Source organism: Bacillus rossius, assembly GCF_032445375.1.
Source record: "Bacillus rossius redtenbacheri isolate Brsri chromosome 4 unlocalized genomic scaffold, Brsri_v3 Brsri_v3_scf4_2, whole genome shotgun sequence".
NCBI classification, from domain to species: Eukaryota; Metazoa; Arthropoda; class Insecta; order Phasmatodea; family Bacillidae; genus Bacillus; species Bacillus rossius.
Genome location: NW_026962011.1, coordinates 21,665,080 through 21,692,644, shown reverse-complemented (window position 1 = coordinate 21,692,644; position 27,565 = coordinate 21,665,080). Strand labels below are relative to the sequence as shown.

General features: G+C 38.8%; 1 protein-coding gene across 1 annotated transcript in view; it reads left to right on the top strand.

Moving 5' to 3' along the window:
• The window catches only part of LOC134542345 (glutamate [NMDA] receptor subunit 1), an 88,683-nt gene that overhangs the window by 26,466 nt on the left and 34,652 nt on the right, over positions 1–27,565 (top strand). Inside the window, exons 3-6 of the mRNA XM_063386511.1 lie at positions 934–1,056; positions 4,484–4,612; positions 8,322–8,516; positions 11,166–11,269. Coding sequence (XP_063242581.1) covers positions 934–1,056; positions 4,484–4,612; positions 8,322–8,516; positions 11,166–11,269 — 551 coding nt within the window. The remainder of the gene's footprint in view (positions 1–933; positions 1,057–4,483; positions 4,613–8,321; positions 8,517–11,165; positions 11,270–27,565) is intronic.

Here is a 27,565-nt window from a genome sequence, read left to right as displayed (position 1 = left end):
TTGTTAAAGGTTGTTCACTGAGAATTTACCATCAAACTCGTGAATGCACCATAGCAAAATCACCTCAGCTAAATGTTAATGTATTTTACTTTTGAACACTCAATTCCCAGTTCAATAGATGAGGGAAGAAAGCCTGTCAGTTGGCGATCGTTATTTCCAGGCTTTATACTTATCCAATTTTCCTTTCGTTATATAAGTGTATAAAAAATTCTGATATCACTGTGGTGCTTTCAGTATGACCATTTGAGTTTGTGAATTTATATAAACCTATAAACCTATAATTGAAATAGACAATCGTCATGAAGAAGCGAAAGAATCACTTGTGAAGTGCCCAAGTTTTCAAAGAAATGGTTGATGGGGGAAAAAAAAAATTTTCTGACAAAAATGTGTACGAAGTTATTTGGGAATTGAAAACTTAAAAATGCCAAGAGCACCTAATGCGTCATCTTACAAACATCCAAATGCTCGAAATGTATAGCATTTTCTTGGAAAATTCGAAAGCCTCTGCCCATAACTTTTTAATTTCGTTGCTATTTTTCAAGTACCAGTTCACACACTTTAATTTTAGCATGTTCACTCAGAACATTGTTGTATTCAGATGTGGAAACTGACTAGACTTCAGAGAAACTGCTTATTTTTAAATTTACTGAACCAAAACTTGCTTGATTATTGCTGGAGGACCGTGAATAGTAAATAAATAGTCAGTATTCTATTGGGTAGTTGTATACTACAGCACAATTCCTTAATAAGGTCGTGAAAATATCACCCAGTGAAACAGTGGCCGATGTTCAGAAATGGAGATTGCATCTTGTTATGCCTTTACAGTTGCCGACAATCAACGCTAATCGTGAAGTTATATGTGAGATAAAATGAAAACTCGTGTAGACCGATGCATTTGCACGAAGTACTGAAATGTAATTCGCGTTGTTCCAGCATCTGAACTTCGCGAATCAGTACGTACCTCGTGGTGTGACGTATTATGCCACGCCGATTAGGATGGACGCCAACCCCATTCGTACTGCGCTCAACGTCTGCAAGTACCTCATCGGCCAGAAGGTAAGCACTCCTATGTACTTATCAACAAACGTACAACACTTCAAGTGATAGTTAAAGAACAAATCAGCCCATAAATGACATTTAACGTGTATTATATACTTGTTTATATCGATCGTTGGTGAAATGCCTCATATCCTACTCTCATATTTCAAGCTAGGTTTGAACTATGTTACTAAAATATTTTATTTTGCGGATCTTTTACGCCATTATGTTTGCCTTAAAACTTTAAATTTTGAGTAGAAGCCTTTTTATTTATTTTTTAAATTTCAAAATAGCCCAAAACAAATAAAAACACATGCTACTGATATTTCAAAACAATTATGCTTACCTACTGCAGCCCAAACATGTCCAACAACAACTTGCTATAGGGCCTCATATGGCGACGTATACCACAGTGGCCGTTGACCATGATCACCTGCCATGCTGTATGTCTACCAAAGTGCCAATTCCTTTGCTTAACTATGGGTCACAGTGAAATGAACACAGCGATTCCTGATAAGGATCCTTTAGATAACTACAAGTATAAGCTGACTTTAGAGTCAAGATATCATAAGGACAAAGCATCTCCGAACACGAGTCTTCCTGAAGACACAATTGACATGCACAGGGAACCAAATATGATGAACAAAAATTCTGGTCATCTCATCTGAAAATTTTTAAGTTACATAATCAAGGCGCGGTAGCTGAGTGAAGTCGGCCTCCGTACATAGTCGGCATCGCAACAGGTTTCGGTGCGGGGGCTCTGGGTTCGAATCCCAGGTAAGACATGGATGTAATTTGTGTTTTCCTAATCATCCCCTTGCGTTTACCTATACACCAACAATTACAACACCAACACCACCACCACCACCACCACCACCACCACCAACAACAACAACAACAACAACAACAACAACAACAACAACAACAACAACAACAACAACAATAACAACAACAACAACTTCAATTGCATAACGATTTGGGGTTACATAAAAAAATTACAACATTAATTGGGGGGCGAGGAGGAGATGGATGGCCCATTGGTGATTGTAAAACTTGCCAGTGTGTCACTCATCATTAAAAACAATTAAATCAAAGTGGTAGAACACTCACCTCTCACCTAGACGACCGCAGTTCGATTCCCGGCGGGTTCGAACCGTTATTCCCAAGTGGTAAATGTGGCAAACATTCGTTGGGTCGTTACATGACTTGTAGGACTTCTCGGGGCACTCCCGTTTGCTCCACCAATTCAATCCGTCATCTCATCTCACCTCAGGCATTCTTCAGGCTGGCCGGAACGACAGGTCTGTCCCTCGGGTAGGGCAGCCGGCTCCTGTGAGTGTCAGCCCCATTCCATCCATGCTGACCCTGCCTCAGGCGTGAAACCACACGTCCTTTTGTATTCATTTTATGTTACACAATTTACTTATAATACAAATTAGTCTTGTAATTGATTGTAAAACCATCTCCACGATTATTGGGATACTCTAGGGTTTTTTTTATTACTGTGTTTCTTAAGAGAACATACAGGACTACAAATAAATACAATAAAATACGTTTGATTCACGCAGTAAGATACGCAATTACAAACGTTTGATAACCCGTCACGTAGTATGCATTAATGCATGTCTAAGATGGGGAACTGTTTTAATATATACTTCACACTAGTAGTTTTGCAGATGCGATACTTGGCTCACTGTTCACCTAGCCCCATCACGACAGCCGACCCACGCGTGAAATACAAGCATGTGGACCATAAGTCTCCGAACCACAAGAAACACAACGTGATATGTGCTTTGCGTGTATTGAAATCAGCCTGATTCACTACTTGCAAATATGTCTAACAGTCAGTTACTATAACAGTTTGAATTAACTACCATGCAAATAAGCATACAGAGATATTGTTTTTCATGCATTGTGGTCAAAATTGTGGTGGCTTTCCCATTATAACACGCCTAGTGCCGTAGGTATGATGGGGTCAAGAGATAGCAGCAACCTCCCCAGAAAATCTCTTTGTCCCTTTAAAGGAATTACGGACAATTTTTTTTTTTAAATATCAAACGCCACAATGGACGGCATATTTTATGCACTATGGCCACTTTTTAGTTACCATATTGCTAATAATTATTTGAGACATATTCCTATTTAATTATTACAGTATTATTAAAATTTGCATGTACGTTAGTAAACACTTTATTATCAAAAGCTTGCATGGTTTTCCCTGCGGGAATTTTCACCCCTCTCACATTTCAAGCTGAATAAGGTTCTGAACACGTATCATATCTTTCTCTCACGCTCATAATAATCTATTGACGTAAGCGCGAACTTTGAAGATTATATTAGCTTACATGTTACTCTGTTTAAATTTTATATCTAGCCTGGTTACAAATATTTAGGGACATGCATTTTTCGCGAAAAAAACAAAACAGACTGCAATAAGTTATGGCTGCGCTAGCCAGGGCCGCAACTAGAGCCTCTGGTACCCGGGGCATTAATGGATTCATGCGCCCCCCCCCCCTCTTTTTTTGCACATACCACACCAATAAAGCGGGGGGTCGGGGACTCTCCCACGGAAAAATGGTGCTATTTAAGCATTTTCCATACCTACATGTAACAGTTTCTGTGCTACTGTAACTTCAATGCAAAAACTTTTTACCAGTTACCAGTTGTAGTAGGAATTACAATGCAAGCTATTTCGGCGCCCCCACAGCTTTGCGCCCAAGGCGTATGCCCCGCTTGCCCCCCCCCCCTCCCCCTCCTAGTTGCGGCCCTGGCGCTAGCGACTGTTTCATTGTAACTGGCGGTCGCCTGCAAGAGAAGTCATTGCCCTAATTTGGCCGGGACTTACAGGACGCGTTTGCTTCCGCATGGTTGGTTGTGATTGGTGTGCTGACAGCAGACATTGTACCTGAAATAAACCCAACGAAACACGCATAATTGCTTCAAAGTTTGATCACACAGCTGATTTGGGAATCTTTTCGCGAAAAATACTGGACCCTTGGCATGGTCGTCGATCCTCACACCCCCACCCCCCCCCCCCAGGGAAGGGGGGGATGCAGCCCCCACCTTCAATTAAGAAGAGCCTCACCGAGAGGGGACCAGCTTGCGTTTGCAAAAGCTTGACTGTGAAATGGTGTTTAATGTCAAAAATATTTTTTATTGAAAACTTTATATATATTTTATGTTTTCTGCTTATTGCGTGCATATAGTTCAAAAATATGGGCATATATAACGTACTAGGATATCCAGAGATTACGTGTTGGTTAACCCCACGTGCGAAACTCTCGTCCGTCTCCCGTCCCCTTTTCCACCCGGATATTTCCGCGAGTCACCCTCGTGAATCCTACGGATCCACCCACGCCCCTGCCCTTCAACGCTGTTGACGGGCTGCGCGGCTGTCGCGAGCCACTCGGCGAAGGCGTCTGGCGCAGCGCCGCTATGGTTGCAGGTGTATGCGGTGGTGGTGTCGCACCCTCTGACGGGCGACCTGTCCCCGGCCGCCGTGTCCTACACCAGCGGCTTCTACCACATTCCCGTCATAGGCATCTCCTCGCGGGACTCCGCATTCTCCGACAAGGTCAGCCGCCGCAGCCTCGGCATGTCCATTTAACAATGTCCCAGTTATAAATTTTAATAGTATCAACTGTAAGCGTTGGAAAGTGTTGGTTCAAGGCAGTGGCGTAGCAAGCGGGTGGCAGGGATGGCCCCCGCCAGGGGCGTTACTGAACGCTCCCCCCCCCCCCTCTGTTTTAATCCAAGAGGGGGCGGGGCGCCTTTTTCAAGTCTGGCCAGGGGCGCCAGTCACCTTAGCTACGCCACTGGTTCAAGGTCACAATTAAAGAGTAACTCAAACAGTTTCAGTTAAGCGTATGCCCGATCATTGCGTTGTTGTTTTCTCGCTTGCAGCAAAATGGCGACTCCCGAGCGTAATTAACCCAATTAGTAGAGCGCGAACCTGTAAACATTATTTGGCAACAGCATGGAGCTCCTCCCCATTGTAATCTCTTTGTACGAGAGTGGTTGAACGACGAAGTCCTTGATTGTTGATATGGTCGTAATGGTCGAGACGACAGAGCTCTTTTTTCGCTGGCCTCCACGTTCACCTGTCATAATGCCATGCGATTTTTGCCTTTGGGGATATATATATTAAAGAACATATCTACGTCATCCCGCTACCTAATGATTTGCTATAGTTGAGACACAGAAAAGGCTTATTGCTATAGTTGAGACACAGAAAAGGCTTATTGCTTGCATTACTCCGGACTTGTTAACCAAAGGGTAGGACGAATTGGACTGTAGGTTCGATGTGTGCTGTATAACTAAAGGTTCACATATTTAACATTTGTAAGAAACACTAGGCTAGTTTACTTTCAATCTGATGTTTTGATTTGTTCCAAATAGTAAAATTAAACTGTAATAATAAAATGGCATGCAGACGGAGATGGACCCGTACGGATTAGCTCAGCAATGCTGAGCTTTTCCATTTACGTAGCTTCGTGCGACCACTAGAAGCCGAGTAGGGTAGACTGGGTACGGTTGAAACGATGGACGTTTGAAACAAAGCGGATATCTCGACACCGTGCGTGATGTGGTGAGGGGTACAAGGGGAGAACGAAGCTTTCTACGACAATTTGGCTACTGTCATGGACCGTTAAAAATTAGAACCACAAAATATATATAATGCTGATGAGACCGGAATAACTACTGTTCAAAAACCCAACAGAATAATATCTAGACGTGGTGCTCGTCAAGTAGGTTCAGTGACTTCAGCCGAGAGGGGTACTTTAGTCACAGTAGCCTTTACGGTCAATGCCATCGGAAATGCTATTCCTCCATTCTTCGTCTTTCCGCGAGTGCGATACCAAGATCACTTCATCAGGGATGGACCAATAGGATCTGCTAGAAGTGCAAATCCTTCTGGCTGGATGCAGGATGAAACATTTCATTTCCTAGAACACTTTCTGTCTTCTCCTTCACACAAAGTCTTACTTGTGCTTGATAACCACTCTTTACGTATTCACATTAACACACTAGATTATAAGTATCGTGAAAGACTTGAATATTAATTAAAAAAATATTTGTGATGTTCAACTGTGCCATTACGAGTCTTAAAATGTTATAAGACGATGAATAAAACATGTTCATTTATTATATATTTTGTATTATTTACATGTGTTTCAATTGATCCCAGGCACTGATTCAACCGACCCTGGCATGAGGACGGTTGAAATAAATTACATTTAAAAAAAATTGATTTTACACATAAAATACAATACATTGATCTCAAATAACATTGCCCATTAGTAGACAGATATATGGTATTTTATTTAATAAATTTCCTTCATCGCTCACATAACTAATCCCGATGAAATGGACGATAAACGCTAAAATGTTTCAACCGTACCCATTCTACCCTACTTGGCTGCAATTGTAGCCATGTTTGTTTATGTTTTAAATATATTTTAAATTCTTTTCAAGTATAAGAATAACTTGTGTTCTATTATTAATTTGTCGTTTTTTATTATTATTTATATAGACGCTGCCCCAGCAGTGATCTCGGAGCATATTTTTGTTAAGTATAATTAATATATAATAACCCTGAAATGTAAATTCATTAGGTGTCATTTGTTGCGTTTACGTTCCATTGTAGAACGCGCCTTAGGACGGTGTCACACTATGCACTTGCCAGCTTCTAGCCGGTGATTTCTTATATACATTATTTGCTTACACGTTCCGTTATTACACATTTACTTAGTGAATCTTGAGATACCTACATAGTACACTGTAAGAAAAGCTGTCAAAAAAAGGTTCAGCCCAAAAAATAAATGCTGCGGAAGTTCTAGCAGCAGCGGGAGAAGTGAATAATGTGACATCGGCCTTCGGCAGTCATAAATGAAACTGCCCCCGTCTATCACCAGTGCCAAAATTGTACAACTGGCTAGCGATATGGTGGAATAGGGGCGTATTGCTCAGACGTCAGGCCCGGCCAGTGCGAGTTATTTAGCAGCAGGGAGTGAACATCAGATGCAAGGCCACTACCTCAACCAAACTCGCCAATAGACGACCGAGTACGCATTCTTCCATTCCGCTTCTGAATGTCTAAGTATTCTGTGGCCACGGCTTGTATTGATATACATCTGCAATTTGTCAGTGAATACTCTGTACATGAAAATGGCACTGAAATATTTCTACATATGTAGATCGAAACGTGGTGAAACTAGTTACAGTTATGTTTTGCAGTATAATAACATTTTTACGATGTTCTCGCATCATGGAAGTGTCAGTTCTAATGTGGGTGCATACAACGAGGATCTGTGTCGGCCCGTTGTGCTCTGTACCTACCGCTCCAAACAACTGAGTTATGAACATACGAGTTCACATTTAATGGGAACAGAAAAAGCATTTCTGACACAACAGTGTTGTAGAACGTTCGTGTGTTATTCACGTTCGTGGTCGGTGGTCCACTACACAAGATGCGGACTCACACAAAAACCGGGTTACCATTCTTAGGTGGGGTGTTGGGGGGGGGGGGGGTGGATGGACGATAGAGGCGATAGCCATCTCGCACGCAAATTCAATTTTTTAGAGGTTATATTTATGTCTGGTTATAAACTTAAATTCATGTGTTAACATTTTTTAAATCAAAAGTTGTTTTGAACTATCAAAGTTATTTATTCAAATCGCAAATTTGTAACAATTCCAAGGCCAATCTCGACTTATTTACCATCGCGTTTTGCAACTGCATCTCTTCCTAGTACAATAGCCCCCTCCCCAGGAGTCTTCCTGGAGCTGCCCCTTGACTCGTTGCAGACGTAGGCAGGAGTCGGGCAACACGTGCATGTTGCCTTAGTGTCACGCTGGACAGGGCCGGTGCAAGGTAAATTGGCGCCCTAGGCGAAAAACCTTAATTGCCCCCCCCCCCCCCCCCCGGCCGGACACCCCAAAAAAATTTTTTCTTGCCTCAAAATAAATCACGTAAGCTTAAGATTTTGTCAACAATAAAATGTAAGCAGGCTTGTGTTTTTTTTTTTTTTACTTATTACAAATCATAAACAGGTCACCGTGGACATTAAATAATTACTTATATCAATATAAACATTCCAAACTGTTACAAAAATCCATTTTCATCTAGTTTCAATAATAGTTAAACATATGATATCAGCTGTTGTGTGTCGTGCTGCGCCGCCCCCAGCTACTTGGCGCCTTAGGCGGTTGCCCGGTTCGCCTGTATGGACGCGCCGGCCCTGACTCTGCAGCCGGACCGCACTCGCAGGGCCGTGTTGCAGAACATCCACGTGTCGTTCCTGCGGACGGTGCCGCCCTACTCGCACCAGGCGGACGTGTGGGTGGAGCTGCTGCGACACCTGCACTACATGAAGATAGTGTTCATCCACAGCTCGGACACGGACGGCCGCGCGCTGCTGGGGCGCTTCCAGACCGCCTCCCAGAACCTGGAGGACGACGTCGAGATCAAGGTCACGGTGGGTTTCTTCCCATCTCTCCAGAATAGTGGCCCTTTCTTCCCTTCAGGATTGTAGCTGCAATTATTACTTCACAATGAACTAGCTATCTTTGTGGTGGATCATGTTCTTCGGCCATTCAAGACTTCTGATGGGTAGATCGGTGGATGGTCGCAGGAACTTGTGGAAAGGGACGCTGTAAGAGGGTTCTAATCAACTACGACTGCCGTAGGCTACGATTCAGTGACTGGATCGGCGATACAAAATGGTCCTGAAAACATGGTACCAGGAAAGTTCTCACCACAAGATGACAGGAATCAGATGTAGAAGTCGCGATGTTGGAAGCACTCACGAAACGCCCCGTATGTCGTGGTAAAGCGTATACCCTGTATTCTGAGTTAGATGAACTCAGAATTCTCCTATCTGAATACTCTGCTAACACTGTAGTATTTAACTATCGTGGTTGACACGAACTTCTTGTTAAGAAATTTCACTAAATAAAAACTTTAAACAAACTGATTCACTCAAAGTGGATGTGAAATGTTTAGGTTGGGTTAAAGTTAGCATAAAAACACACACGAGAACGAATAATTTACGAAGTGAACACTGAAAGTTTCTAATAAATGGTTTATTAGTATCACATTTGCTATTGCACTGTTTTGGATTTACCTGCAAAGCAAGTTTTACATGTTAACTTTAATTTGCTATGCAAGTTTAGTCTTAAGATGTAATCCGATTATTACAGTTTTCGAGATTATGTTAGTAAGATTGTTTTAAGCACAGCGATTATGGTGAGTGTATTTTGTTATAAACAATATTTTTTGTATTACTTTCAGCTCTAAATATTTTATATGTAGAATTTATTGAAAATATATTTGGTCATTAGAGTAATTTAAAACAATATTACTATTATTTTAGTCTACAACCATATCATGATATATACGGTATTCTGTAATTTTCCTCATGTAAAAAATGGGCCGGTCGGTAATTATAGTTTCAAAATTGGTATTAAAAAATATCTTTGCATGTTAAAACGTAATTGGAACCGTTATCAATAGTTCAGATACATTCAGTCGTCACTAACAACACCGTTGCAGCTTGCAGCAAATGAATAGTTATTCGACTAAAACTATCAAATAATTATTCAATAGTACGGTAAGAATAATGATTAATTATTCGATACTAGAAATTAGTTGATGGTGCCCAACACTAGCAGTCTATATATTTCTAGGTCGTTGATTAAAGGTATTATAAAACTGAAATAAAAATAATGTATTGGAAGCTATTTTACGTCCAACTGTATTGTCCATTATTTTGGAGAAAAATATTTGACAGTGTGACAGGGCCTTTAGTAAATATATGCTAGTAATAAATTGGGTTTTAAACTAACTTTTTGGATGAGAATCACACATAGTTCTGCACCCGCGCCAGAATTCGCTGCCAGAGCGGCTACGTTAACTATATAATCATTTGATTTGAAGAGCGAAAGGTTAAAATGTATAATGAAATGGCTCCAGTAAAAGCGAAAAATACTTTTAAAATGAATAAACCCCGGCTTTGGACTTGATTTTCAACAAAGAACTTTATTAAAGTACTGCCCAACTGGTCAAAATTCATTAAACAGTTAATACTATAAAGAATTCTGCACATGTTAGATGACATAACATAAATAATTAAATGATAGTTGTAATATTATAAAGTTTTATTTTTAATACCTAGACATTCATTTTTTAGTAAACATGATTAATTCTATTTCATTTGAAGTAAAAATAAAGAATATAGGTCCACCTAGTATGAAATAATCAATCCAATAAGAAAAATAAATTAAATGTATTCATGTATATTAGCTTAAAGAACAATGTGTATAATCCAGTAAACTCTGTTATTAGAAAAAAAAATCCATAGACGAGGATTGAACCATATTAATACTTACTTGAATTTACAAATCATGCATTCTACCAAGGTGCTATTTTATTTATTTTAAATACGTGGTGTACTGGCAAGATTGACAGTGACCAGTGAGCCGACCAACTCCCCTGCTTAAAGTTGTATTGTTTATGTAACCCGAGTCGTTTAATTGTAGTTGTTTATGTTGTATGGTGTATGGGTAAGCGCCAAGGAGACGAATTGAACAACACAAATTACATCCAAAAGTATTTAATTGGTATTCGAACCCAGAGCCCCCGCACCGATGCTCCGGTGCTTTACCGACTACGTTAGGGAGGCCGATGTCGAGATGATTGGTGTTAATGAAGGAGACTATGCATTATCAAAAGTGTAATGCCAGCTTTCTTAGGTATTTTAAAACTGGAGATTACCTTTTACTATGACTGTTTTAGTTTACCATATATAATCCAGGGTAGTTTCACTATTGCAAGCAACGTTTCATTTGTTGGCATACCAATACGTTTGGTACCCTAATGTTTACGAAAGTGTATATATAAGGTGTCTGCCGGTGGGTCCGCGATCTGTGTGTCACATTTCCATTCCTTGACTTTCGTTCCATTTTCACGAAATTACTCCTACCAAATGCCGTATACTGAAGGCTCAGATATATTTCAGAACTCAACCAGAGCTCGGGCCCCAGGGATTCGCCCCCCATCCCTGCTGTGAATGTACGTGTGCTGTGTGACGTAGGAGCATGGCGACGAGCTGTGACGCGTGTCGCAGGTGGAATCTGTGATCGAGTTCGAGCCGGGATTGGAGAGCTTCACGGAGCAGCTGTACGAGTCGACACACGGGGCGCAGTCTCGGGTGTACCTCATGTACGCCAGGTGGGTGTCAGCGCCCAGCCCCGCTTGGCATCTGTTTGCACAGGAAAAAAAAAAAAAAAACAACTGTACTCCTACAAAAGATCCCGTTGGAAAATGGTTGCCAAAAAATAGTTTGTAATAAATACTATAAGAAAGATATTGTAAATTTTTACAACACGTAGCTATGGTTATTTTTGCATTTTACGAATATCGGCACATAATTTTATTTTTAAATTGATGTTTCATTCAAGCATTATATTTTTTTAAAAATTGAAAAGATAATTGAATATTAAATAACGAGAGTTAATTTTCTTTAATTATGTACATTGTTTTGACCTATGTGGGGAGAACAGGGTTCATAAGGGATAGCTCAATTAAGTTTTCCAATCTCAGTTTTATTAATTACTAGTATTTACATCAATAATAAATAATTGTACTTAAAAATGTCCGATCACAAATCACTAGCATTTAAAAATGTTTATTCTCAAGTCCCTCAATGTCTGTCAAGTTCCGCAGTTCGCACTCCTCGCTGGAGCTAGGCTCAACAGTGGCACGCCCATTACCTCGCGCCTGTCCACACACACACTGTCTTGCGTCACTCAGTCGCCGCACTACCAAGATCCAGTCGAACTCCTTGTCGGGGGGGGGGGGGGGGAGGTGGTTGTCTCTCACCCTCTTCGCCAATGTCGCACTTACCTACACTCGCTCGGAACTCTTGCGGCACTAACGCGCACTCTCGCGGGACTCCCGCGGAGGCTGGCGTCACTGCTTAAGAGGCCACTCCAGTGTTTCAGGAGCACTACGCAACCCGCGTTAACCTCATAAGATTCAATTCTATTTTCATTTTGCTTATAACTTATTAACTAATATATATTTCTAAATGATGCTTGCTTGATACGTAAGACAACGATGCTCTTATCAAAGCCCCTTTCTTCAAAAACGTGCATAAATTATTGTTCAAACATAGACAATACACTTATGCATATTAGTAAAGATTAGTATAAAACCATAATTTAAACACGTTTTTGAAGAAAGGGGCTTTGATGAGAGCATCGTTGTTTTACATATAAAGCAAGCATAATTTCAAAATTAATTAGTTATAAGCAAAATAAAAATAGCATTAAATCTTATGAGGTTAACGCGGGTTGCGTAGTGCCCCTGAAACACTGGAGTGGCCTCTTAAGTATTTGAGGCACCTTTCTCAAACCAACGAGAGCGGTAGAGACGAGTCGCGTCATCTCGCGACGACCCGACGCCCGAAACATAGAGAAAGGTAGTGTTTATTCAAGCCACTCCGCGCGGTGGCCCACGGGATGCCCAAGGCCGCTCAGCTATAGATAACAGCTCCGAGGGAGCGGAGAACGGAGGGGGTAGTGACGATCCTTGTAATCCGGCCAGGCGCACGTGGCATGCCTTACCTCAATGAACGGCACGTGACACAGCACGTGGTGCTACTGGTCGTGCAGGGTCGCCAACCAGCTCCGAACCTGGCATCGTGGTCTGGTCTCTCACGTTCGTAACAATATTATGTGTGCAGTTAAATTTAGAAATCTATTTAGTGAACGGTTTACAAATAGCTTTAACTATAGGAGGTACTGGGAACACACAGCATTAATTTGCCGGGTAAGAAACCGAACCCAGTATTAATGCGAACACCATTTTGTAGTGATACACTTATACTCATGTAAATTTAAAAATTTACATATATTAGGAATTTTAAATTAATATATCTGTTACTTTTACTGAGCAGCGATCATCTTCATATCCAGAACTGTATAGGTACAAGTCCAAATTGGCAAAAATGTTCTTTGTAGGTTTTCTATTTTTTTTCTATACATTTACAATTTGACCATTGCAACCAAAAGAGAAAGGTCACTGTCTTCAATAGATTTCGGATAACCACCCCCATCCTTCATTCCCGTACCCATTTAATGCATAATTTCGGTACGTCTTGATGAAATTTCATTATTGCTTTCTTGATGCTTTTGTTTTGTCTGCTGGCAAAGGCTATTACATTATTGCACTCAGATTTCAAGCAAGTTCAGTTTCCCATCTTACTTAACTTCCACTCGTCTACTGGAGAGTGTATATATATATATATATATAGAGAGAGAGAGAGAGAGAGAGAGTTACAGTAGTAGGATAATACCGGTTCTGGGACAGGCGCAGGATCCAGGATCCCATCTTGGACTCAAAAATTCCCTAAAATTCCTTAAAAATGACTCAAAATGACTCAAAAATTCCCGTTTTCGAGGGAAAAATTCCCGTTTCGAGGGAAAATTTCCCGTTTTATTCCTTAAAGATCCCTAAATCCTAAAAGCGGCTTAATAAACCTTAGAGCTAGCCACTCAATTAATAAAATTTTAATAAAAATATGAGTCCTTGGTTCGAACCCGACGAGTGCAAAAATAAAAATGGCGTCCGATCCTTCCCTCTTGGTGGCTGCTGGCAGACTGACTCCCACCACTTTGTTCATAGTATATTTATCGTCAGGTAGTATGATGTCATGTCCGCCATCTTGAAAATCAATAATTTTTATGTTAGAAAAACGGGAAAAAATTAAAAATCATTAAAAAAAAATAACTAATCGAATTAAATAATAAAAATTAAATAAATTATTACTTAAAACCACTGTTGAACATATCATTATGGTCGCCATCTTGGATTATATTTAATTGTTGCATGTTTCGTTATGCCCACCATCTCGGTTGAGTACGATGTTATCGTTACACTTTACATTATGACCGCCATATTGGATCCTATTAATGTTGCATGTTTCGTTATGGCAGCCATCTTGGAATCGTGTAATATTTAGCTATAAATTCGGGGAAAAAATCCATAATTCATTAAATAAATCACTCATTAATTTACATATTGATTCGATCTTTTCCTGTCCTTGGTTCGATACTCGATCGATGCAATAATGTTTAATTTTATGTAAAAAAATAATAATTTCAATAAACCATGTTCAAAATTCTTAAAGAGGCTTAAAATCCTCTACTACCATCATCTTATAAGCCATCATGTCCGCCATCTTGGAAATTCGTAATTTCAATGCTAGAAATTCAGGAAAAAGTTCAAACCTCATTAAATAAATTTTGCAACCAATAAAATGATTAATTAGATCGACTTAGGTCCTTGGTACGATTCTGGATGCTGAAGAAAAAATAAATATAACAACAATTTAACATAATAGTGACAGGTTCATAAATAAAACATCGCAAATTCTTTCACAAAATAAATTTTATTACAAAATCTATATTTTACTACAGGATCACTTGCGAAAGCCCTGCATAGGCGTGAAATGACTAATTCTTAGCTCCAATCGGTTTATACTAGACAGAGACCAACCAGAACCTTTACAGACATAGTCCTCCTCTTCTTGACAGAGTTTCTGGATACCGTTTTTAACAGTTTGCTTCACATCGTCAGAACTGTAAATTACTGCAGCCGATGTCTTGAATGCACACTTCCTCACTTCGTCTTCGAATGGATACGGCTTTCCATATATACAGTCCAACCACAAGTTATATTTTGATGGACCGTTTGTTGCTACATCATCAGTAAGCTGATTGATTATGTCCTCTCTGATATCATCAAGAAAATTACAAATGTCTTTTGACTCACCTAACGTATTTAGATAATAGTAATCTTTCAATTTTCCACGAAATGCAGACTGCGCCAAGTAGAACCCATTATCATTCACTTGTAATGCACCGAACACAGTATTAGGTTTATTTTCATGTCCAGACGTTATAGCAATCGGTTGCTGCACATTGGTTTTCTTGCTTGTACGCTTACGAGTCTCCAATCTAAAGCGAGGAGTCGAAATTTCTACAGGTAGTTCTTCAATAGACACACGGACTTTACCGTTGCATTTTTTCACATGCCGTCGCAAACTATCAATACGTGTAAACCATTCATGACACTCATCACAGCGGAACTTCATGCGAGATGGATTCTTCTTGCATTTACTCCTCTCATGTCTTCGTGCTACATGAGAAAAAGTGAACGACATATCGCAGTAGCTGCAAGGATACCTTGCTGATGAAGACGATCCTTTCAGACCCGATCCAGATACTGACGTTGCCGCAGTTGCGACATCTCCGGGCATACTCTTATGAACATCAATGCATCGTTGTTGAATAGAAACCTTTACTTTCTGCCGAACAGCAGGACCTTTGCATGTCTTCATGTGCGTTTTCATATTATCTTTTCTGGCAAACTGCTTATGGCATTTCTCACAAACAATCATTTTACGATATAGGTTCTTGACACATTCTCTCTTTTCGTGTCGTTGAGCATTGCTGTTGTTTGTGAAAATCTTGTCACAGTAACAGCACCTATGTTCGTTAGTTGTTATCGATTTGGCATCCATTGAAGTCTCTATTGAGGCTGAAACGAAGTTCGTCGAGTTTTCCTGCACAGCCAACACTACCGGCATTAAAGTCTCTTCTGCTGGTGGTATCGAGCCTGATGAAGTCTCCTCCAGTGTTGTCGCCGTGGTTGTCAACGGAATCTGCTCCTTCTCCGTCGTAGCTGTCGTCAAGGTTCCCGTAGACGATGGTACATCCTCCATCAAGTTCGTCGTTAAAGTCGGTAAAGATGCCATCGAGTTCGCAAGAACAGGTAATTACGCGACTTATGCACCAGAAGAAACAAACTAGGTGATCCTTACACCGATAACGTCAGTAACAAACTGAGCGACCTGCTGTATAGGACTCGCTTATATACATGCACCGTATGGAATAATACGCTAGTCAAATCAAGAACCAATTACTATAATACTCGAGTCAAAACTACATTAAAAATAGAAGCCCACTCAACGAAAAAGGCAGCACATTTGGAAGCAAATTCGACATGAAATGGACACGCAATGCACGCACTTGCAGATTTCATCACAAAGTTAACATTTAAATTTCATTCAAGCTAAGTAGCAAGCCAATGTCACGTCATCATATTAACATCCTATTGGTCATACTATCCTCAAAATTTCACAGTATTATAAATCACACCAGTTATAGACGGACGTATGGTTTCTAACACACAACATTTCAGTCATATTTCTTTAATAAATTCATATTTTAAAATGCAAAATATACATGGTAAACGAAGAACCAGGTACGTAAATATTTTATATACTTTATGTACACTGTAGACGTCAAGAGCTTGAAAGTACATATGTAAGAAAGATATTTAATAAAACTCATATTAAATTGTATATTTATTCCCATTAATACACATCAGATCAAAAAAGTAGGTTTTATTATATAAACCTCGAATTTCTTAGTTCATGTTTCTTTGAGGACGTATAAATTTTCAGCATTTCGCGAACCAAGTAGAAGTTTTAGTCTATTCTTCAATCATTTGGATTGTCTCTCGATGAACAATTGGTCTCATGTGCTACGGCTTCCATCTTCTTTACATATTTGTTATTATTAGTCTTAAAATCCACGCATCCGTGTCACTATCACAGACGCAAAGTTATCATCATCATCGTAGCTGTCATCAATATTATCATGAGCTGCATCAATATCACTCATTTTATGATATCGTTTCCGCATTTCAGTTGTCAGAGATTTACCACAATCTATGATCTTGTGAGCTTCACATTATTCTCTATTGTTTTGTAGACATGGTAAGTTCCATTCTCGTTTTCTTTAAAAGCCTGTGTGTCCAGTTTTATTATTTAATCCTTCAACCCATCATCCCAAACACAATTAAATCATCGTAGTATACAGAAAAAAAAATCAACAGAGTTCCTTTCATTTAATCTTAGGAACCACATCATCATCCTCCACCTATAGTATAGTTTCTTGAGCCCAAGAGTCTTTCATTATATACCATGCAGTGTTCTTCAAGAGATGTGGTATACTTCTAGTTCTACATACAAATCCATCCTATAATTGATTTGTTGACACATTAGAAAAAAAACCTTAAAGTTAATTTTTACATGTTTTATTAAATTATCACTTCGGCTAAAAATAATTACCACACATAGTGTGTTATTACATTTCCTTCTTCATCTGCAATGCTAAGTTCCTTGATAATAAATCCATACTGACTAGAGAAGCCTTGGAGGTTTACACATTTCGTCATGGTGGTCGAGACGAGACTAAGCCGGTAATGTACTGTCAGGTCTTAGATAATAGACGACACAATCTACCTTGTTGCAGGATGTCTCGATGATGTCCGGAGCCTCCTCGTCACAATCACTGGTGCAGTGATGACCGAAGTTGCAGACCTCTAGTTGGAAGTAACCATCCTCGGTGACGTAGTGCACACGGCGGAATCCGAGCGTTACTTCCGCGTACTTTGCAGTTGGAACGAACAGCATTTGCTTGAATTTGTAGCAGCAGCTCTATACCCACACGACTATGTGTTGACTGCTGTGTCTAGGTGTTGACCTCAATTTATTCCGCTAGGACCACCCTCCAGTCCAGTCACATGTACCGTTGCTTCCGTTGTTGTCCCCCGCCTTGCTGGCGACCTCCAACATTTCAACACGGTGATCAACCATCCAAGCCCTAAGCATGCTAGCATTGTGTCTTGAGATCGGACCTGACATCCAAGTTACATAGAGTATAATATACTCTGAAATACATAATAAAGAGAAAATTGATATAAATAACATTATACTTTGCTTAATAGTTCCAGAAGTAATGAACGCACTGCTTGACCAGTGACAGGTGTAACTAAATATTAAATATATTTAATATTTTATTTTCCATTACCTTTCGTGGTATTTATTAATCATTCACTCTACGAAAAACAACTCAAGACAATAAACCTGACCAACGAATTAAATACAGTACCGCTATGCCTTACTTGAAAGTATAATTTTTCGATAACCTGAATAACCTATAAATCGTTCATGTACAAAGCCACACATACAGGCCAATTGTCTATGGACCATGAGACCGAGTCATGACAATATCAGACGTATAGGCTAGTCATTTCAGGACCGCAGGACCTTCTTCGTCTTTAGATAATAACAGTCATTTAGACCATCATGAAATTTTTTATACATACTAAAGGACCAAGTGACCTTGAAAAATATTTTAGTAACACCAAGAGGTTTTGAACTAGTAAATATTCAGTCACTACATATTTTACTACGCGCAATCAACAAAAAGGAAGCACCATAAACGAAAAGGCAGCACAATCAAAAAAGGCAGCACATTTGGAAACACCATCAACAAAATGGAAGCACATTTTGGAAGCACCATCAACGTAAAGGCAGCACATTTTGGAAGCACAATCAATAAAGGCAGCACATTTGGAAGCACCATCAACAAAAAGGAAGCACATTTGGAAACACCATCAACAAAAAGGAAGCACATTTTGGAAGCACCATCAAAAAGGCAGCACATTTTGGAAGCACAATCAATAAAGGCAGCACATTTGGAAGCACCATCAACAAAAAGGAAGCACATTTTGGAGGCGCCATCAAAAAGGCAGCACATTTTGGAAGCACAATCAAAAAAGGCAGCACATTTAGAAGCACCATCAACAAAAGAAGGAAGCACATTTTGGAAGAACCATCAAAAAGGCAGCACATTTGGTAACACATGTTACGAAAACTAAGTCTTAGTTAGAAATCAGAATGCAAGAAATAAAAACAAAAAATTTTTACTTTTAATAGTTAATTTATTTCTTAACATTATACAAATAGAAGTAAAATAAACCATTATTGTATGTAGCCAGCTTTCCTCAGTTCTTCGAGTATGAAGGATATTTCTATTATGCACGAATAGTTTCCTGCACAAAGCGAGCCATGTAGAAGTCTTAGACGGTCAACCAATCAGTTTGGATCTTTCCACGATGTGTAATCAATCTCTTCTACCACCATCTCACTTGCTTGTTTATTATAAATACTTTTAATATCACAATCGTCCCAGTGATCATAATAAGCGTTATCAGATTTATTTATTATAACACGTCGTTTCCATCGTTTCGGTCTCAGGACACCGTTACATTCTTCGATCTTGTCAGCTTTAGGTGCTTCATCACAGTCTATGCTTTTGTCAACAGCCTCAGAGTCACTGTAACAATCACTGTAGAAGACATCCTCTTCACCCAGATTACCATATGAATTCGATATCGATGATGTCGAAGTGCCATTATCGTCTTCATGCTTACTTTTTAGGAGTCCATCATTTTTACAAAGTAAGAAAGATCTACTTGAATTCGGCTGGAATGTATTCTCACTTTTCACGTTAAGGATTCTTCCATTGTCTTCATTCTTCCATAAATCATCATCGTCCTTCAATTTAAGTTCTTCGTCGAGATCGGAAGAGCCACGAACATAATCTCTCTCAAGACAAGGAAAATTATTGTCGTAATGCAGATCACTATTCCTTAGTCTAGTAGATCCATCGTTGTCCTCTGGCTTGTACGCAGGCTTAACGTTACAAGTTCTGTCATGTCTTTTTAAGCTCTCTCTCCGCGTAAACGACTTGCTACATCGAACGCAACTTATCATATTGCGTAGTGGATTTTTAACACAGTCATTCTTCTGGTGTTGTCTTCCATTATTTCTCAAGATAAATTCTTTGCTGCAAAACTTACACCTGTGTCCTTTCGATACAGCGACAGACACCGAATCAGGATTCATATTAGTTACTGTGACTAATGTTAGATACAAACAGACAGTTTTCCAATTGGAACCATTACTTAAATATATATATTTTTTTAAATATTTCTTAAGCGAGAGTTAAGTTATCTCATGCAAAGGTACTTGTTTTAAGTAGTTCTGCTTTTCAACAACAGATGACACCACGTATTGCTTGCAGGTAAATATTATTTCTTTCTTTCATGCGGGATGCAGGATTCTCACTAACGATCGCAATAGAGGGATGGCATCGCTAGACTCCAAGGAGAAGGTAGTTTGTTCTTCCAGTTAGTGTTTCTCAGATTTCTCAGGGTATATTATTATTATTTGACTGAATAATGATTTTTTTTTTAAATTCCACCTAATAAAAATAAAATAGAAGCACTCAGAGAAAACCATCAGGGAGGATGTCGTTTATAAACATCATAAATTACCAATTTTTTTAAAAAAAAGTCCAAATTTAAACCTGCTTAAGCAAAGAGTTCACAAGCGGGCTTGTGCTAGAACTCTCATGTTGCTTAAGCAAAGAGTTCACAAGCCCGCTTGTGAACTCTTTGCTTAAGCAACATGAGAGTTCTAGCACAAGCCCGCTTGTGAACTCTTTGCTTAAGCAACATGAGAGTTCTAGCACAAGCCCGCTTGTGAACTCTTTGCTTAAGCAACATGAGAGTTCTAGCACAAGCCCGCTTGTGAACTCTTTGCTTAAGCAACATGAGAGTTCTAGCACAAGCCCGCTTGTGAACTCTTTGCTTAAGCAACATGAGAGTTCTAGCACAAGCCAGCTTGAGAACTCTTTGCTTAAGCAGGATTAAATTTGGACTTTTTTAAAAAAAATTGGTAATTTATGATGTTTATAAACGACATCCTCCCTGATGGTTTTCTCTGAGTGCTTCTATTTTATTTTTATTAGGTGGAATTTTAAAAAAAATTATTATTCAGTCAAATAATAATAATATACCCTGAGAAATCTGAGAAACACTAACTGGAAGAACAAACTACCTTCTCCTTGGAGTCTAGCGATGCCATCCCTCTATTGCGATCGTTAGTGAGAATCCTGCATCCCGCATGAAAGAAAGAAATAATATTTACCTGCAAGCAATACGTGGTGTCATCTGTTGTTGAAAAGCAGAACTACTTAAAACAAGTACCTTTGCATGAGATAACTTAACTCTCGCTTAAGAAATATTTAAAAAAATATATATATTTAAGTAATGGTTCCAATTGGAAAACTGTCTGTTTGTATCTAACATTAGTCACAGTAACTAATATGAATCCTGATTCGGTGTCTGTCGCTGTATCGAAAGGACACAGGTGTAAGTTTTGCAGCAAAGAATTTATCTTGAGAAATAATGGAAGACAACACCAGAAGAATGACTGTGTTAAAAATCCACTACGCAATATGATAAGTTGCGTTCGATGTAGCAAGTCGTTTACGCGGAGAGAGAGCTTAAAAAGACATGACAGAACTTGTAACGTTAAGCCTGCGTACAAGCCAGAGGACAACGATGGATCTACTAGACTAAGGAATAGTGATCTGCATTACGACAATAATTTTCCTTGTCTTGAGAGAGATTATGTTCGTGGCTCTTCCGATCTCGACGAAGAACTTAAATTGAAGGACGATGATGATTTATGGAAGAATGAAGACAATGGAAGAATCCTTAACGTGAAAAGTGAGAATAAATTCCAGCCGAATTCAAGTAGATCTTTCTTACTTTGTAAAAATGATGGACTCCTAAAAAGTAAGCATGAAGACGATAATGGCACTTCGACGTCATCGATATCGAATTCATATGGTAATCTGGGTGAAGAGGATGTCTTCTACAGTGATTGTTACAGTGACTCTGAGGCTGTTGACAAAAGCATAGACTGTGATGAAGCACCTAAAGCTGACAAAATCGAAGAATGTAACGGTGTCCTGAGACCGAAACGATGGAAACGACGTGTTATAATAAATAAATCTGATAACGCTTATTATGATCACTGGGACGATTGTGATATTAAAAGTATTTATAATAAACAAGCAAGTGAGATGGTGGTAGAAGAGATTGATTACACATCGTGGAAAGATCCAAACTGATTGGTTGACCGTCTAAGACTTCTACATGGCTCGCTTTGTGCAGGAAACTATTCGTGCATAATAGAAATATCCTTCATACTCGAAGAACTGAGGAAAGCTGGCTACATACAATAATGGTTTATTTTACTTCTATTTGTATAATGTTAAGAAATAAATTAACTATTAAAAGTAAAAATTTTTTGTTTTTATTTCTTGCATTCTGATTTCTAACTAAGACTTAGTTTTCGTAACATGTGTTACCAAATGTGCTGCCCTTTTGATGGTTCTTCCAAAATGTGCTTCCTTCTTTTGTTGATGGTGCTTCCAAATGTGCTGCCTTTTTTGATTGTGCTTCCAAAATGTGCTGCCTTTTTGATGGCGCTTCCAAAATGTGCTTCCTTTTTGTTGATGGTGCTTCCAAATGTGCTGCCTTTATTGATTGTGCTTCCAAAATGTGCTGCCTTTTTGATGGTGCTTCCAAAATGTGCTTCCTTTTTGTTGATGGTGTTTCCAAATGTGCTTCCTTTTTGTTGATGGTGCTTCCAAATGTGCTGCCTTTATTGATTGTGCTTCCAAAATGTGCTGCCTTTACGTTGATGGTGCTTCCAAAATGTGCTTCCATTTTGTTGATGGTGTTTCCAAATGTGCTGCCTTTTTTGATTGTGCTGCCTTTTCGTTTATGGTGCTTCCTTTTTGTTGATTGCGCGTAGTAAAATATGTAGTGACTGAATATTTACTAGTTCAAAACCTCTTGGTGTTACTAAAAAATTTTTCAAGGTCACTTGGTCCTTTAGTATGTATAAAAAATTTCATGATGGTCTAAATGACTGTTAGTATCTAAAGACGAAGAAGGTCCTGCGGTCCTGAAATGACTAGCCTATACGTCTGATATTGTCATGACTCGGTCTCATGGTCCATAGACAATTGGCCTGTATGTGTGGCTTTGTACATGAACGATTTATAGGTTATTCAGGTTATCGAAAAATTATACTTTCAAGTAAGGCATAGCGGTACTGTATTTAATTCGTTGGTCAGGTTTATTGTCTTGAGTTGTTTTTCGTAGAGTGAATGATTAATAAATACCACGAAAGGTAATGGAAAATAAAATATTAAATATATTTAATATTTAGTTACACCTGTCACTGGTCAAGCAGTGCGTTCATTACTTCTGGAACTATTAAGCAAAGTATAATGTTATTTATATCAATTTTCTCTTTATTATGTATTTCAGAGTATATTATACTCTATGTAACTTGGATGTCAGGTCCGATCTCAAGACACAATGCTAGCATGCTTAGGGCTTGGATGGTTGATCACCGTGTTGAAATGTTGGAGGTCGCCAGCAAGGCGGGGGACAACAACGGAAGCAACGGTACATGTGACTGGACTGGAGGGTGGTCCTAGCGGAATAAATTGAGGTCAACACCTAGACACAGCAGTCAACACATAGTCGTGTGGGTATAGAGCTGCTGCTACAAATTCAAGCAAATGCTGTTCGTTCCAACTGCAAAGTACGCGGAAGTAACGCTCGGATTCCGCCGTGTGCACTACGTCACCGAGGATGGTTACTTCCAACTAGAGGTCTGCAACTTCGGTCATCACTGCACCAGTGATTGTGACGAGGAGGCTCCGGACATCATCGAGACATCCTGCAACAAGGTAGATTGTGTCGTCTATTATCTAAGACCTGACAGTACATTACCGGCTTAGTCTCGTCTCGACCACCATGACGAAATGTGTAAACCTCCAAGGCTTCTCTAGTCAGTATGGATTTATTATCAAGGAACTTAGCATTGCAGATGAAGAAGGAAATGTAATAACACACTATGTGTGGTAATTATTTTTAGCCGAAGTGATAATTTAATAAAACATGTAAAAATTAACTTTAAGGTTTTTTTTCTAATGTGTCAACAAATCAATTATAGGATGGATTTGTATGTAGAACTAGAAGTATACCACATCTCTTGAAGAACACTGCATGGTATATAATGAAAGACTCTTGGGCTCAAGAAACTATACTATAGGTGGAGGATGATGATGTGGTTCCTAAGATTAAATGAAAGGAACTCTGTTGATTTTTTTTTCTGTATACTACGATGATTTAATTGTGTTTGGGATGATGGGTTGAAGGATTAAATAATAAAACTGGACACACAGGCTTTTAAAGAAAACGAGAATGGAACTAACCATGTCTACAAAACAATAGAGAATAATGTGAAGCTCACAAGATCATAGATTGTGGTAAATCTCTGACAACTGAAATGCGGAAACGATATCATAAAATGAGTGATATTGATGCAGCTCATGATAATATTGATGACAGCTACGATGATGATGATAACTTTGCGTCTGTGATAGTGACACGGATGCGTGGATTTTAAGACTAATAATAACAAATATGTAAAGAAGATGGAAGCCGTAGCACATGAGACCAATTGTTCATCGAGAGACAATCCAAATGATTGAAGAATAGACTAAAACTTCTACTTGGTTCGCGAAATGCTGAAAATTTATACGTCCTCAAAGAAACATGAACTAAGAAATTCGAGGTTTATATAATAAAACCTACTTTTTTGATCTGATGTGTATTAATGGGAATAAATATACAATTTAATATGAGTTTTATTAAATATCTTTCTTACATATGTACTTTCAATCTCTTGACGTCTACAGTGTACATAAAGTATATAAAATATTTACGTACCTGGTTCTTCGTTTACCATGTATATTTTGCATTTTAAAATATGAATTTATTAAAGAAATATGACTGAAATGTTGTGTGTTAGAAACCATACGTCCGTCTATAACTGGTGTGATTTATAATACTGTGAAATTTTGAGGATAGTATGACCAATAGGATGTTAATATGATGATGTGACATTGGCTTGCTACTTAGCTTGAATGAAATTTAAATGTTAACTTTGTGATGAAATCTGCAAGTGCGTGCATTGCGTGTCCATTTCATGTCGAATTTGCTTCCAAATGTGCTGCCTTTTTCGTTGAGTGGGCTTCTATTTTTAATGTAGTTTTGACTCGAGTATTATAGTAATTGGTTCTTGATTTGACTAGCGTATTATTCCATACGGTGCATGTATATAAGCGAGTCCTATACAGCAGGTCGCTCAGTTTGTTACTGACGTTATCGGTGTAAGGATCACCTAGTTTGTTTCTTCTGGTGCATAAGTCGCGTAATTACCTGTTCTTGCGAACTCGATGGCATCTTTACCGACTTTAACGACGAACTTGATGGAGGATATACCATCGTCTACGGGAACCTTGACGACAGCTACGACGGAGAAGGAGCAGATTCCGTTGACAACCACGGCGACAACACTGGAGGAGACTTCATCAGGCTCGATACCACCAGCAGAAGAGACTTTAATGCCGGTAGTGTTGGCTGTGCAGGAAAACTCGACGAACTTCGTTTCAGCCTCAATAGAGACTTCAATGGATGCCAAATCGATAACAACTAACGAACATAGGTGCTGTTACTGTGACAAGATTTTCACAAACAACAGCAATGCTCAACGACACGAAAAGAGAGAATGTGTCAAGAACCTATATCGTAAAATGATTGTTTGTGAGAAATGCCATAAGCAGTTTGCCAGAAAAGATAATATGAAAACGCACATGAAGACATGCAAAGGTCCTGCTGTTCGGCAGAAAGTAAAGGTTTCTATTCAACAACGATGCATTGATGTTCATAAGAGTATGCCTGGAGATGTCGCAACTGCGGCAACGTCAGTATCTGGATCGGGTCTGAAAGGATCGTCTTCATCAGCAAGGTATCCTTGCAGCTACTGCGATATGTCGTTCACTTTTTCTCATGTAGCACGAAGACATGAGAGGAGTAAATGCAAGAAGAATCCATCTCGCATGAAGTTCCGCTGTGATGAGTGTCATGAATGGTTTACACGTATTGATAGTTTGCGACGGTATGTGAAAAAATGCAACGGTAAAGTCCGTGTGTCTATTGAAGAACTACCTGTAGAAATTTCGACTCCTCGCTTTAGATTGGAGACTCGTAAGCGTACAAGCAAGAAAACCAATGTGCAGCAACCGATTGCTATAACGTCTGGACATGAAAATAAACCTAATACTGTGTTCGGTGCATTACAAGTGAATGATAATGGGTTCTACTTGGCGCAGTCTGCATTTCGTGGAAAATTGAAAGATTACTATTATCTAAATACGTTAGGTGAGTCAAAAGACATTTGTAATTTTCTTGATGATATCAGAGAGGACATAATCAATCAGCTTACTGATGATGTAGCAACAAACGGTCCATCAAAATATAACTTGTGGTTGGACTGTATATATGGAAAGCCGTATCCATTCGAAGACGAAGTGAGGAAGTGTGCATTCAAGACATCGGCTGCAGTAATTTACAGTTCTGACGATGTGAAGCAAACTGTTAAAAACGGTATCCAGAAACTCTGTCAAGAAGAGGAGGACTATGTCTGTAAAGGTTCTGGTTGGTCTCTGTCTAGTATAAACCGATTGGAGCTAAGAATTAGTCATTTCACGCCTATGCAGGGCTTTCGCAAGTGATCCTGTAGTAAAATATAGATTTTGTAATAAAATTTATTTTGTGAAAGAATTTGCGATGTTTTATTTATGAACCTGTCACTATTATGTTAAATTGTTGTTATATTTATTTTTTCTTCAGCATCCAGAATCGTACCAAGGACCTAAGTCGATCTAATTAATCATTTTATTGGTTGCAAAATTTATTTAATGAGGTTTGAACTTTTTCCTGAATTTCTAGCATTGAAATTACGAATTTCCAAGATGGCGGACATGATGGCTTATAAGATGATGGTAGTAGAGGATTTTAAGCCTCTTTAAGAATTTTGAACATGGTTTATTGAAATTATTATTTTTTTACATAAAATTAAACATTATTGCATCGATCGAGTGTCGAACCAAGGACAGGAAAAGATCGAATCAATATGTAAATTAATGAGTGATTTATTTAATGAATTATGGATTTTTTCCCCGAATTTATAGCTAAATATTACACGATTCCAAGATGGCTGCCATAACGAAACATGCAACATTAATAGGATCCAATATGGCGGTCATAATGTAAAGTGTAACGATAACATCGTACTCAACCGAGATGGTGGGCTTAACGAAACATGCAACAATTAAATATAATCCAAGATGGCGACCATAATGATATGTTCAACAGTGGTTTTAAGTAATAATTTATTTAATTTTTATTATTTAATTCGATTAGTTTTTTTTTAATGATTTTTAATTTTTTCCCGTTTTTCTAACATAAAAATTATTGATTTTCAAGATGGCGGACATGACATCATACTACCTGACGATAAATATACTATGAACAAAGTGGTGGGAGTCAGTCTGCCAGCAGCCACCAAGAGGGAAGGATCGGACGCCATTTTTATTTTTGCACTCGTCGGGTTCGAACCAAGGACTCATATTTTTATTAAAATTTTATTAATTGAGTGGCTAGCTCTAAGGTTTATTAAGCCGCTTTTAGGATTTAGGGATCTTTAAGGAATAAAACGGGAAATTTTTCCTCAAAACGGGAATTTTTGAGTCATTTTGAGTCATTTTTAAGGAATTTTAGGGAATTTTTGAGTCCAAGATGGGATCCTGGATCCTGCGCCTGTCC